At 53.2% G+C, this 13,626-nt stretch overlaps 1 protein-coding gene across 2 annotated transcripts in view; it reads right to left on the bottom strand.

Moving 5' to 3' along the window:
- The window catches only part of Ntn1 (netrin 1), a 191,445-nt gene that overhangs the window by 5,894 nt on the left and 171,925 nt on the right, over nt 1-13,626 (bottom strand). For both annotated transcript variants that reach the window (XM_029483605.2, XM_029483604.2), the window contains exon 6: nt 11,296-11,370. In XM_029483605.2, coding sequence (XP_029339465.1) covers nt 11,296-11,370 — 75 coding nt within the window. The remainder of the gene's footprint in view (nt 1-11,295; nt 11,371-13,626) is intronic.

Genomic DNA, 13,626 nt, shown 5'->3' with positions numbered 1-13,626 from the left:
ACCGTTTCCATGTTTTTGTCACCAAGGGATTCAACACTCAGTGTGAACTCTGAGGGGGTGGGGAAACCCTCCAGCCTAGAGAAGTGACTCTGCTGACAGAGGTCACCGTGGCAACTGAGTGCCTCCTCAGCTAAGTGGTCGGGAGAGCTCCCACCAGAGCGAGCCCTGGTTTCCTTTCCCGGGAACGAGCTGAATGCAGAATGAGCCTCTCCCAGGACACAGCAGTTTCCCTGTGTGGCAGCCCTTAGCCAGCCAGTGTTGCCTGACCAGGAATGGGCTGGATGTGTGGAGGCCCCTCTGGCAGGGCCCTTGATGATGTAGTCTAATCCCAGACTCAGAGCATTGATGCCCCAAGCTCCTTACATCCCTGCACCTCAGAGAGAGGTGCAATCTAGAGACGGGGCCTTTCCAGAAACAATGATGAGGTCATTAGGGTGGGCCTCATGCCAGGATAACTAGAGGGGTCTTGGGCCTCAGCCTGATGGACAGGCTTGAGAGGGTCTCAGCTTTACAGAAAAGGACTCAGGAGAAGAGCTGGCTAGACAAGGTCTAGCCTTGGGCTGGACCCCAAGGTTCCCCAGGAGACTTTCCTTCTCGTGCTCCTGCAACAGCTCTGAAGATAAGCATCACTGGCTCACCCCTGGCCTCTCCATGAATTCTGGAAAGGCAGGCTCCACTCCCTAGAAACTACCACAGGCCTTAAGAGAACCTGCTTCACCAGAGCCCTGCAGGTCCCCACGGGGCACTGCTATGTTCAAGAATTAAGAAGTTAGTTCCTTCTGTCTGTCTCCAGAAGATCTAACTAATTCTGTGGTAGGGACCTTTCTAACTGCAGGCTGAGATGGTCCAGGCCCAGGGGCAGGGGAGGGTGGCAGCAGGATTCATGTGATTATGCTGAAAAAAATTCCACATTTCCGCTGCCCTTGGCAACGCCTCCGCACATTACAAAGCCCACCAAGTATGAGCTGCACACACAGTGCATGGGCCAAGTCCCTGCAGTGCGCATACCGCTGAAAAGATTCAAAATACACATCGCAACCGTGACCTCAAACAGACCTGCTCTGTGCGCTTAGGGAGAGCACGCTCTGGCAGCCGCGTGGCACACACCAGGACTGCTGTCACCTCTGACCGGCTGCTGGCTGCTGCTTCTGATCAGGAATGACCAAGGTCTCCAGACCACACCTAGATACCACTTGGTGATATGTGATCCCACTTGGTCAGGTGACTGAGCAACAGCTCTGCCAGCTTGGGGCCACACAGAACTCTTAACATCCTGCTCTGGGCCTCAAATTGGTGTCCCACCCAGAGGGCAGTATTTAGGAGTTAGGAGCCCTTAAAAAGTGAACTCAGCAGTATGTGGGCTCCACCCTCATGTGCAGAGCAGTGGCCCTCTTAGAGGCTTAACTGAGCCCTTGTCCCTCCCATCATGTGGTGCCACAGCAACAAGGTGGCATTTTGGAAGCAGAGAAGGGGTGGTAGCTTGGTCTTAGACTTTTTAGCCACCCAGACTGCAGTCCATAGATTTCTAAACAGTCAGATGCACTTTGCTATAACAGTACAAATGGCTGCACAATAAAACTTACCCCACCCACCCACCAGAGTGCTAACCCCCATCTTACCCCCCATCTTTAGGCTAATGTCCTGATGTTATCCTCTAGTGTGGAGTTCAGGTGAGGTGAGGTCTCCTCCATTCAGAAAGGAGGGGGATGAGATGATTCACAGCAAGGTGATCATGGGCACCGGGACTATACCAGGAGTCCTTCAATTTCAGGTAGCTGCTGGAATGGAAGCCCTCAGCTCCGAGAGTGGGCCAGTGTTGGAGCAGAGACAGGAGGGCCCATGAGACAGACACTTGGCTGATGCTTCAGGACCTTCTATATAGAAGGAACTCCACACTACAGGCCTGGCCTACCCTCCCTCCCTCGTCTCCTGCTCAGTGGCAACAGCTGAAGTGAGCCAGTGTGTTCATTCCCAGCTTCTGTGCCTTCAAAGTGCCTGGTGCAGACAAAGTCAGAGCTGGGAAGAACCCTTCCAGGCTGTCTGCAACCCCAGCTGGGCTCCTTGGGGAGGAACCAGCTATGGGATGGAGAACATAACAACCTTAGAGGAAAATCTAACGGGCGTGGGTGGGAGGAGAGGAGCCCAGAACTCAGCACCTTGTACCTGGGTAGGATGTGGTCAGCTCCTCTCAGCAATTTCCCAGTTCACCATGCTAAGCATGTTTCTCAGCCACCAGGGCGGGGTAAGCCACAAAGCCCACCATCCCCTACCTGAATTCTAGCCTGCATCTCCAGCGAGCTTGGGTGCCCTGCCCACTCAGTCCAGTGACAGAGCCCAGCTGTGAGTCTGGTGGGGTTCGGGGCGGGGAGGTGGGGAGAGGACTCAGAGGGCCAGGTCCACAGGAGTCAGATTTGTTGAGGGCCACCTGTGCTGCTCCTGGTGTAGGGACTAAGTGGAAGGCTGAGGGTGGAGGAGTGCCTGAGGCAGCTCAAGGGCAGCCGGGATGTCTTGGAGCTATGTCTCTCTTTGTGTCACAGAGTACAGAATTCAATCTGCTACCTACACATATCCCAAACCACAGCTCCAGGTTTGTCCTACTGTGGAAGAGAGGGAATGACCATCCTTCCCAGTGGTCTCAACCTCTCCCTTAAGTCCAGTGCCAGGGAAATTTCCAGGCCATTAGAGGCAACCTGCAGCATGGGGAGCCCCTGGCCATTATCCTGTGCTTGGAGCCTCCATAGGGAAAATTGCTGCTTTCTACCTAGAGCCAGTTCACTCAAAACCCACCTCCCTACAGCCCCACTCCAGCTCTGGACTAGTGGCCATTAGGGTCTACAGGGAGCTCTAGGTCTTCTAAGAACAGGGCATTGGCAGGCGGGAGTAGATAGCCCTGCATGAAGGTTTAAAGGACCTGCCTCTGAGATCTAAGGTCCCACTGAGGCTGGGTTCTAGGAACTCTGCCTGACCTAGGAGGACAAGGCAGCTGGTGCTGGCTAACTGTCTTGCTGAGAGCCCACAGCTAAGAGGAAGGCCCATCAGGGCAGAAGCCACCTGCTGGGTTAGCCAGGGGAGAGCAGAGACTAGGCAGGCCACAACTGTTCCCCTTGGCCACTCCCCTCTCTCCAGCACTTCTGTGGGGGAAGCTTCTTGCCTTTCTAGAGCTTCCCAGGATTTATAGCTTGCTCAAAGTGGGCCCTAGGGGCCACCCACAACCGCCCCTCCATAGGGCTGCCCCTCGCTTCCCTTCCCCTCCCTACCCAGCTATACGTTCCTGTTGGGCCGGTCCTGCTAAGGAAGGGTTGTCGCCCATTTGCCTTAGAGACAACAGCCAGAAACGATGGGGGAGGACACCAATCTCACAGAAACCATTAAAATCAAAAGCCCCGTAAATCTCCAGGTGGAAAGAGTGTGTCAAGAGCCTCGGCGGCTTTCATGAAATGCAGCCTTGACTACCCACTTCCTGGCCAGCCCAGGTCAGGTCCTGCTCCCAGGGCTTCTCTATGGAAAGTGTGGCGCCTGTGCAGAGCACAGACCTGGGGTGGGCACACATGCTTAGACCTATAGACAGCAGCCCCGCCTACTGCTAGTCAGTAAAGTAGGGACTCGCAGTGACAGACCCAGCAGCCATCCACACCGCCTTGAGATCCTGGCTGCTGCCTCCCGCTGCTCCAACCTTGAGAGGGAAGAGACTTATCTCCTGGAGCTAAGGGACATCAGAGAACCATCTTGGAAGAAGGTGTTAGTCCTGGCCCTGAGCAACAGGCAGCCTACCTGGCTCAGCCCAGTGGGTCAACGACTTCTGCGTTACCATGATAGGATATATGAGCAATCAACAGAGGAGATGCTTTATCCGGGCCACAGACTCAGAGGTTGTGGGACATGTTCCCAGTGGGCACCACTGCTTAAGGCCCAGTGATCAAGCCAAACATGGCGGCAAGAATAAGCTGAACAGAGCTGCTTAGCTCCTAACAGCCAGGAAGCAGAAAGCAAGCAGGGGACTGGGGACAAGGTGTAGTTTGCATGGGCCCAGTCCCACGACCCACACACTTCAACCAGGTCTCGCCTACTAAGTTCCCAACTTTTGGGAGGTACTTCCTATGCCAGCCACGATACCCACTTCACTCAGATTCACAAGTGTAAGTCTGTGGTGGCCTCATCTGGAGGACTGGCCTCTGTTGTACAGTGACCCTACCGGCTTACCTCTCGGGATAAATTGGGCTGCTAAAAGGACATCCCACCTCAGAACACCTTGCATGATCTCATGAGATGCTCCAACCATCCATACCTGCCTCTCATTCTGGCTAGACCCTCCCACCTCCAACCTACACATCTACATCCAAAATAGGCATTGGAAAGAGCAAAGCCTGCTGGGTATTGATTCAGAACCTTCCTACGGGAAAGTAGATGATGAGTGAGCCCCAGGCCGGAGGTCTTGGCAGAGATGGAGTTCTGGCCTCTGAAGGAGAAAAGATGACAAACAGCCTCCTCTGTGTGACGTAGGACCAGGTCCCATTATCCCCCAGGCCCCTCCAGGATTCAAAGAAATCCTAGTACTGAGGGGATATGGGCCAACTCAGGACAGCACATTTATACCATTCTACAGAAGACAGCAGGGCACACAGAAGTCCCTCAAGCAAATATTGCTGACCTCCATTTCCCCCTTGAGATTCCAGCTCCAGGAAGCTAGCATAGGAACAAAGAGTAGCTCTTCCCTCCCAGATGCCCTGGCTGGAATGGCACTACCAAGCTTCCCTAAGATCTGGAGTTCTGTCCCATACTGGACCAGAACCAACATGCTCCATCCACAACAGGCTCTGAAAACCCACAAGTTCCTTAAAGTCCAACCAGCCTCCAAACTTGCTTCCCCCAGGAGACAGAAATAAAACACCTGAGCCCTATTGCAGGAGCCACAGCACAGAGCCAGCAGTGCAATAAAAACTGACTCCTGCAGAGGGTTGGCACTGCCATGACTGGCAGCTGGTCTCCCTGGATTAAGTAGTGTACGTGTGATAGCTTGGGAGGTATGGTTACCTCAGGCCATGTCTCTCAAAACCCCGAAGGCTGTTTGGTGCATCCTCCAAGACTGCAGGTAGGAAGAAACTGGGGTGTCTATGGAGACTGCTGGATAGGAAGCCCAGGATCAAAGACTGGTGTGCTAGTGTCCTTTGCCATGGAGACTAGAGTCCCTGGTGATGTCTACCACAACTCTGCCCTGGCTCACTAGACACTGGCTAGACCATCCACTCTGAGCTTCTGTAAATGGAGAAAGACATCCTTTACTGGACAAATCTCTGTGGTTTCTCTGAGCTACCTTGAGCCATCTCTGCTTCCAAAAAACCACGCAGGAAACTACAAGGAGCAAGAAAGAATATGGCAAACAAGCACACAGGCAGATGAGAACCTGGCTGCCCAGATCCAGGACAGCCGCCTCCCCTTTCTGGACTGGCTGGAGCAATAGTGGCAGGGCCAGGCTCAAGGCTGGAGAGGGATGCTTGCACCAGCCCCCACCTGGCTTCCTAGGGAGGGCCACTTTCTTGTGGGCACAGAATCTTTGCTGTCCAGCTGTCACTAGGGCTTCCTGGCCTTTCCTGCCCAACCTGGTGGTCACCCACATTCCGCGACCTCAGGCTGACTCATGTAGATCCAGCTCCACATCTGGCATCCACATGTGGTTGGCACTCTTCAGGAAGTGGGGGGGTCACATCTGGCTAGAGAAACAGGAGGATCCTCAGGGGGCTAGTGACCCTAGGGAGGGCCAGCAAGCTCTGATGCACTGTGCTGCATGCTGCTGTCTTGTCTGTGCCCCATTCTCTCAACCAGAGGATGTCCAGGTGACAGTGGCTCTTCCCAGAAATTACTGCCAGAAGCCTCCAGCTCACATCAGGACCTTACCTTGAAAAGGCAGCAGCCCTACATCACTCTAGTACCTGTGTCCATACCCAGGGTCACTGGAGTAGATATAGTAAGCTTATTTCTATGACATGGCTGCTAAGATATCTGGCTCTCTGAAGAGACTGAGGCTGTTGACAGTCACCAGGGTCACTGAGGAGGAGGGGAGGGAATGCTCTCAAGGTGGCAAAATTCCAGGCCCACAGCTATGAGACCCCACTCCTTTATTCCCAGAATGAGACCAGAGCTAGGCCTGGGCCCTGTGTGCCGCTCAAAGCAGAACTTCCACCATGACAGCAGTGCTACCACGGCCAACTGTCTGCTCGGTTCCAGCACCCGTAATCCATCCCCTTTCACATCTGCCTTTTTCCCTGCCCACCACCACAAGCCCTCCTCCATCTCTGCCACCGTTGTTGCCATAGCTCACTATGCCATCCCATCTGCCTGCCAGTTCAGGGGCTCTACAATGGGGGAAACCATGTCTCCTTCCTTACCCATCAAGATGTTAGTGTGGCTATTCTTCCATGTCTGATCTGGAGCTGAGAGCCAGTGTTCTGAACTAGGGTATGGATGTGTGAGCCCTCTAAGGGCTGCTGTGTCCAGGCTGCCAAATGCTAAATCACTGACATGGGGAAGGAGGGGGCTTAGGCCTGGGACCCCACAGCACTGATACCCAGCTTGCTGTTTTGCCTTGTCAGGTCTTGGTGAGTCACAGGAATAAGAACACATTCTCCCTCCCTCCCTCCCTCCCTCCCTCCCTCCCTCCCTCCCTCCCTCCCTCCTTCTCTCCCTCCCTCCCACACAGCTGAGCCTGAAGCAGAGTGACTAGGTCTTCACAAGGGTCGTCGGGGAATCCAGCCCTGGCTCAGCTATCCGCACCCAGCATTTCCACTGACTCCACAGGTTCCTAGGCACAAAGGCACGCTGAGCTATATCAGAGCTCTTGAGACATCAGGGCCACCTGGGCCACAGCACACTAGCACATATGCCACACAGGACCAAGATGTCCACAGCACTTCCCCTCAAGCTGAATCCTCCAAAACCACTGGCAGGGGCCGTCAGGTGGAAGACTTGAGGCTCATGTGAAAGCATCTTCCGTTTTCCGTCCAGTAGTGCCAAGATGTCTTTCTACAGGGGGGTGACTAATAAACATTTCTGGGAATGAAACACTTTTCCAAGAATTGGTGAGAGAGATGATCTCACCTTTCACAACAAGGGCTGATGTGCATCCCAGGGAGAAGGAAGAGGACACTTGGCTCCCTGGGCAGCTGCTCCGGGCACAGGCACCACCCTCAGTAGTAGGCTCATGATATTTTCTGCATGTAAATGTGAGCGGCCCAGGAGGCTGTTTCCGACCCCACCCACCCCCTCACCCAGCACCCCTGCCCTCCTTGTTCTCAGACCTCACCAGCCATGGAGACTTTCCCCACTACTAGGGATCCCTGCTTTGGGGGCACAGTCTATCAGTTCCTGGGCAACCCCACTCAGGCTTCTTCTGGGCTCTCATTGTGTATGTCTCTTCCAAATGTGTACTCCCTGAGGGCCAATCCCCTGTGCCAGATCTGTGAGTGTAGCACCCAGGACGGCCTAGGGCTTTAGTGAATGTGTATAAGGGAAAATCTCCAAGGTGAGAAGGGATAAAAGTTCCAGGACTTCCTAGGTCCCTGTGGCAAGACGTACGTATGTGTGTGTGTATGTGTGTGTGTGTGTGTGTGTGTGTGTGTGTTGTACAGGGATGGTGTCTATGAGCTGCAGCTCAATGCAGTGAGGGTGACACTGTACAAAGTTAAAGATGTGAGTGAGAGACAGAGGAGCCTTTCCCCCACCCAGGAAATAGATGGCCACAGTCGACGACATCCCCTGTGATGGTGCTGGGCCAGAGCACTTGACGGCAGGGGCAGAAGTCTACGGAACTATGTATGGGACACGGAGTAAAGGAGTCTCTGGGGAGGCGGCTTCAGACTGAGCCACCTATGTCTGTGATGACAGGGAAGCAGTCATGGTGTGAGGGGGAGCACGTGCATGCACACATGCACATGCGCACTCGCGCTCACACACACACACACACACACACACACTGGCCCACAAAAGAAGGGTTCCTTCAGAGTGAGGCGAGGTGCTCTGAGAACTCTTGCAAAGACTAAAACCTGTCTTCATGGCAGGGGTTCCATGCTAGGCGTGGCAGTGACTTCTGGAGCATTTGTAAGGTAAGCAGGATCCCCTAGAGGGCAACAGAGAACTGAGGTGGCTCAGCAGAGGGACAGACAGGTGCCGATGAGCTGACCTCTGTGGGTTTCTAGCAGCCTCATTAGACATGGTGCCTAGCACTTGGATATTATATCTCCTCCATCTGAAACGTGAGGATGGACACCCAGACTAGTGAAGCTTCCACATGGGAAAGGATTGAATCGTCTTCCCCACCAGGTTAGAGGTGGGGGTGGGGGTCCTCTCTAGATGGGGGCCAGCAGCCAGGCAAGGTCCTGGACTGAGGTTCTCCCTGACCTCTGTTCTTTCTTGCCTTGTCTTAAATCCACCTATCCAAGCTTGGTCTGGGCTCAGGGCTGGCACATCTTGGGCTGGCCAGCCAGCCTCTTCCCATAGGCCTCCTGGCCTTGTAGGTTTCTGCCTACTGGCTACCACTCAGGGTCAGTGGAGCCTGAAAGAGAGTTCACTAGCTGCCTCAGGTCAAGCTTATCTTGGTGGGGCTGGAGGAGAAAGGGGCTCTTCTCTCAGCAGGGGTGGCAAAACCTAGGTTCTAGTTAGCAGCTTCCGGAATATCCAAGAGCCCTGGATGTGAGCGAAATGTGTTTCCTAATTGGCCCCCTGCCGGGAGTGTCAGTCAGCAAACAAGCAGGGATTAGGCAGCCTCCAAACTAGCTCCCTTCCTTGGCTTGGCCTGGCCTCACCTCCTCTGAATCTAGGCATATTCTCTCCTGTCCTCCTTCAACCCATCTTCCCTGGGTCTTCTGAGTATGGGAAAGCCACCTAGCCACACTTCACCTAGGCTGTGTCTGTCCAACCAAGGATACATAGAAGAGTCTCCACACCCCAGCAAAGCCCAAGGAGAAGCCTTTCCTCAGCCTCGGAGCAAAGCTTATATTGCTGGCTAAACCCCTGCAGTACTCACGGATCTGTAGCTGCCTTTTCACCTTCTCAAACCAGGCTCCAAGGCCCGACATATCCCACGGTGCCTGGCTCTTCTGAGCCCTCTGTGGAACTCACGTGACCACCCCCCCCCCTTTGCAGCATGGTAGACTGAAGTGCATTGAGGAGATTCCCATAACTTCAAATGACCTTACTAAAGCCAGAAATCCCTGCAGTGCTTAGAACATGGTATGTCTCTACCAGAGCCTGTATGGAGGTCCCCAGCAGAACGGGACTGAGTGGTGGTGGGGCCCTCTGGAGGTGTGCTGGGTCGGGAGGAGTTCACACTCACGAGTGTCCTCATGAAGGGTAGTAAGGATCTTAAGAGCATGCTATTGCAAGGTACCTGGCTCCCTGTGTCTCCTCTTCCTCTCTGTGTCACATTGTACCGTGGGTGGACACAGCACGAGGTCCTCACTAGAAGCTGAGTGGATATAAACACTCCTGGACTTCAGAAAATGTGAGTCAGAAATAAAGCCCAGATATTTTGCTAGGAAAACAGAAAATGGACTGATTCGGAACCTCCCAGGGCTGCTGGAGAAGGAGAAAAAAAAAACAACAACAACAACAACAAAAAAAAAAAACCAGAGCCAGGCAGTGACAGTCAGGGCGGGGGGGGGGGGGGCACTGTATATTCAGGTCTTGTAAGACCTGAGAAGATATGCCAGAAAGGAGAGGCCAGCATGGAGCCCAGAGACCATAACCAACCCTTCACCACCCAAGAAGGATGCCCCCTCCTGCTGATTATAGGAACACCCACTGGATCCAGGGTCAATAAAGGAAAGGTCAACCTGGTGTAGACGAGAGCACTACCACGGGTCAGGGTAACCCTGGAATAATATGGGAGAGAACAAAACCAGACTGAGTCCAAAAGAATCAGGTGGAAGGACCATGGGATCCATTTCAGTGATGTCACAACTTCTCCCCTTGCATCCAAAGAACAGATTGATACTGTGGACCAGTACTTTTCAGAGATAACTCAGTCCCAGCCCACCCCCACCCACCCCTCCTCAAGCAGGCCTGCCCACTCCCATTCCTGCCCATGCTGAGGATGGGGTAGGAAAGGTGATAGTGGGCACAGTCCTCACTGCACCCTGCCCTTTGCTTTGTCAGGAGCATTGATCAGGCTTCAAGGCCAAATCCTGGGAAAGTACAGGAACCCCACTTTCTCAATCAACAGAGGCTTGGAGAGTTGTTTTGGTTTTTTGGGTTTTGGGTTTTTTGTTTGTTTTTGTTTGTTTGTTTGTTTGTTTTTGTTTGTGCCTGCCCTCATTAGTCTCTGGCAGAAGTGGGGGTGAAACCTTAGAGGTCATGTCCTCCTTGTACCCACTACCCCAGCTTGAAGGAGGCAAGTCCTTCCTTTATTTCTCAAGGACAGTAAACTTGTTGTGGAAACCCAGGTTTGTTCCTCAGTGGGAGCTGGAATATCTGTACTGCTCTGGGATATCATTCCTTAAGGGGCCTTTTCTTTGGGAAGTTGACCATGGAACCCTAGTAGAAGGTGGGGCTTGAACCTGGATGTCCATGGCCTGGCAACTTGTGAATCGATACCTAAAACCTGCATGTTGCTGTTGCTTGGTTCTGGGGAAGGCCACGTGGCCTGTGACACGTGGGGCTGTCCGGATGCTTGGGGTCTTCTCTGGCTTCAGTGTGAGGGATACACCTGTGTGTGAATGCTCATAAAAAAATGAGGTTTCCGAGGTTCTCAAATTTTGAACCTGATGATTCATTTCTTTATGCTGAGAAGCCCTGGCCACCAGCCTGACTAAGGGGCAAACTTCAAGTCTGGCTCAAGCAGCTGATTCAGTGTGGCCTCTTGTGTGACATGTGTTCCCCTTGAAAGGCCCCAGGAACTGCTTAGGATCCGAGCATCCTCAAGGTTAGAAGGATGCACAGTCTTACAGTGCAGACTCTTCATCTATAAACACCTGGCAGCTCCCACCCACTGTGATGCTGGAGAACCTCACCAAGCAAGAGACTTGAGACAATGCCAGAGTATGAACGAGGACACACAAGACCAGAGGGCAAACGAGTGGTCTGCAGCCTCATAGCCCTTTGGGCAGAGCTAACAGAGCCCAGGATAGGAATCCCAGCCTCGATGGCCCCCTCTGATCTAGATGTTCCTGTGCAGGGTTCAGTTGGGAGAATCTCGGACACAGAAGGGACTGATATTCTCAGGCAAGAGATTTCACGGGTCCCAGGGACTCGGTGACACAAGTCACTTGCAAGCCACCCCGGAGGAGCCCCTCTGCCCCCGCTTACCATAGTCCTTCCTGCAGTATTTCTTCATGTTCATCTTCAGCTTGCCTTTGGAGGCCTTGCAATAGGAGTCACAGTCTGCAGGGGAAGACACAGATAGAAACTCATTAGGCCACTAAAGAATGGGCTGGTAGCCGAGTGGGCCACCTCCTTAGATACCCAGTGGTATCCATGGGCCAGACCAAGCGGGTGGCCATTCAGGGCAGGCTGGCTTTCTAAAGAGGCCAGTGGGACAAAAGCCACCCCTCTTCCCTCAGCCTGGTGGAATATTTCAGCCTCCATGAGAGCCTCTGGGACCACTGTATCGAGCCACCCAGGGTTTCTGAGCACCACACCAATCCCTCCTGCCTTAAGATTCAACTGGAGCCTGATTAAAGCAGATAGAGGCCTCATTGTCACCCGGCTGTCGGGGTCTGTCTCAGGAGCTGGCTTTCATGGCATGAAGCCTCTGGCTGAGGTTAGGCCCCAACAAAAGAGGTCACAGGGGAAATTAGCAGCCCATGAAACATTTGAAAACCTCTTTGGTGTCCACTCCAGTGAAGTGTGCAAATAAAATGCCCACGAAAAGAGGTTAGCCCTAATGGGCCCCACTGCTGAGAGTACTGCTGGTCACTGGCTGCTGGCCATACCTGCCGGCCACAGCTTTGGGGGTTCTGGACTCTGAGAGAGCCTGGCATTCAGTAGATACAAAGTTTATATTTCCTGAAGTGGCCTTGCCGACTCCCCCAAATTCAGCAGTTAAGACTTCAGCCTAACCTTGCCCTCTACCTGCCAGCGATTTCTGCCTAAACAAGGTGATGGCATTTCTTCCTGAGGTCCGTATGATCGCCGGATGGGAAACCACCAGCCACCCGCCCTGCCTGCATCACTATACATGATGGATCTCCAGCAGGTCTGAGCAGGTAACAGTGTTATTTCCATTGGGCAGGTTAAGAAAATTAAGGTGCAAAGTTAGGTAAACTATTACCTACCACGGTCAACATGGGAGAAAGGAATGGTGTCTGAATATAAAACAGGAAAGGCAGGCACACTCCAGTACTATGGCTGCCGCCAGCCTGTGGCTAAGATCTGCAGGGGACACTCAGTGGCTGTCTCTCCAGAACTTGCCTCTACCCCCCAGCATGCAGCTCTTCTCTCAAGGCACTACATGTTTTGATGGATGCCTCCCTTAGTCAGCACAACTCTAGCCCACCATCAGGAGCCATGGGGCAAATGCCATAATTTGGGGCCAGACTCGTGGGGCCCAATTTCAGAAAGGAACCAGTTTTAAGAAATGAAAGAAAACCATCGCCCTGTAATGTGTCCCTCTGCATCCTCTCAGGATAGCCCTGCCCTGGGACAGTAGAGGCTGCAGCGTCAGACCGTTCTGCCAGCTGGGCTGGCGGTTAGTTTCAGGGAGCCTCTGGAGTGCCAAGGTCAGGCTGCCAGAGCGTAGGCTTTACTGAGTGTGGTGAAGCCCAAAGTGAAGACAGGAAAGGGCGCATCCCTCACATACAAGTCATTACATCACCCATCACAGCTAGGTGGGAGGAGCTATGCTGGGGAACCTCTGTGCCACCTGGCTGTGCCATCTCAATGGCAGCTGCCACTCCGAGGCTGAACCAACCAGGTTGTGCATGTGTTCTGGTGTTTCTGAGCCGGCTGGTGGGTCTCCTACACTACACTTTCCACTTAAGGTAACTGAAATGAAGTGGAGCCAAATGACTTGGAGTCCATTTGGAACTTCTGTCTGTCTGTCTGTCTGTCTCTCTCTCTCTCTCTTTCTCTCTCTGTGTGTGTGTGTGTGTGTGTGTGTGTGTGTGTGTGTGTGTGTGTGAAGTTACTGGCCCAAGTGAGTGCTTTTATTTCCCATCAGTAGGAAATCATAGTACCTTGAGTCCTCCACACAGGCTCGGTACTGCATGCCCACTCAATGACCCAGGTGGAGGAGACATTACTGGGTCTGTCAGCTTTGTAGGAGGGAGACATGGTGCCCAATTTATAATACTGGAAAAGGTGAGTCTGGAACTGCCCAAGGGAGCCCTATCCTTTAGGGTTAGAAGGAAAACATTCCAGTCCAAGGAGCAAATCACCCCCAACCCTTCAGCATCACTGCCCATACCTCAGGAATAGCCAAAGTTCTAGAGACAAATGTACACCCTGGACAGACATTATCCGAGAATGGGCAGGCGGCCACCAGGGCCTGACATCATGGTGCTCTCAGAACCTGGTTGCCAGGGCTCAGCCATCTCTGTATATCTCAAATGCTGTACACATCCTGTGGTATCACAATCGGCTCGCAGGCCTTGATGAACTTCCTGTACCCTGTATATGGTATGAAAGAGAATCTATGGT

The sequence above is a fragment of the Mus caroli genome, unplaced genomic scaffold (assembly GCF_978045245.1).
Source record: "Mus caroli unplaced genomic scaffold, Mus_caroli_1 scaffold_13, whole genome shotgun sequence".
In the NCBI taxonomy this organism is placed as follows: Eukaryota; Metazoa; Chordata; class Mammalia; order Rodentia; family Muridae; genus Mus; species Mus caroli.
Note: the sequence above shows the minus strand (reverse complement) of the source record. Positions and strands in the feature narration are given on the sequence as shown.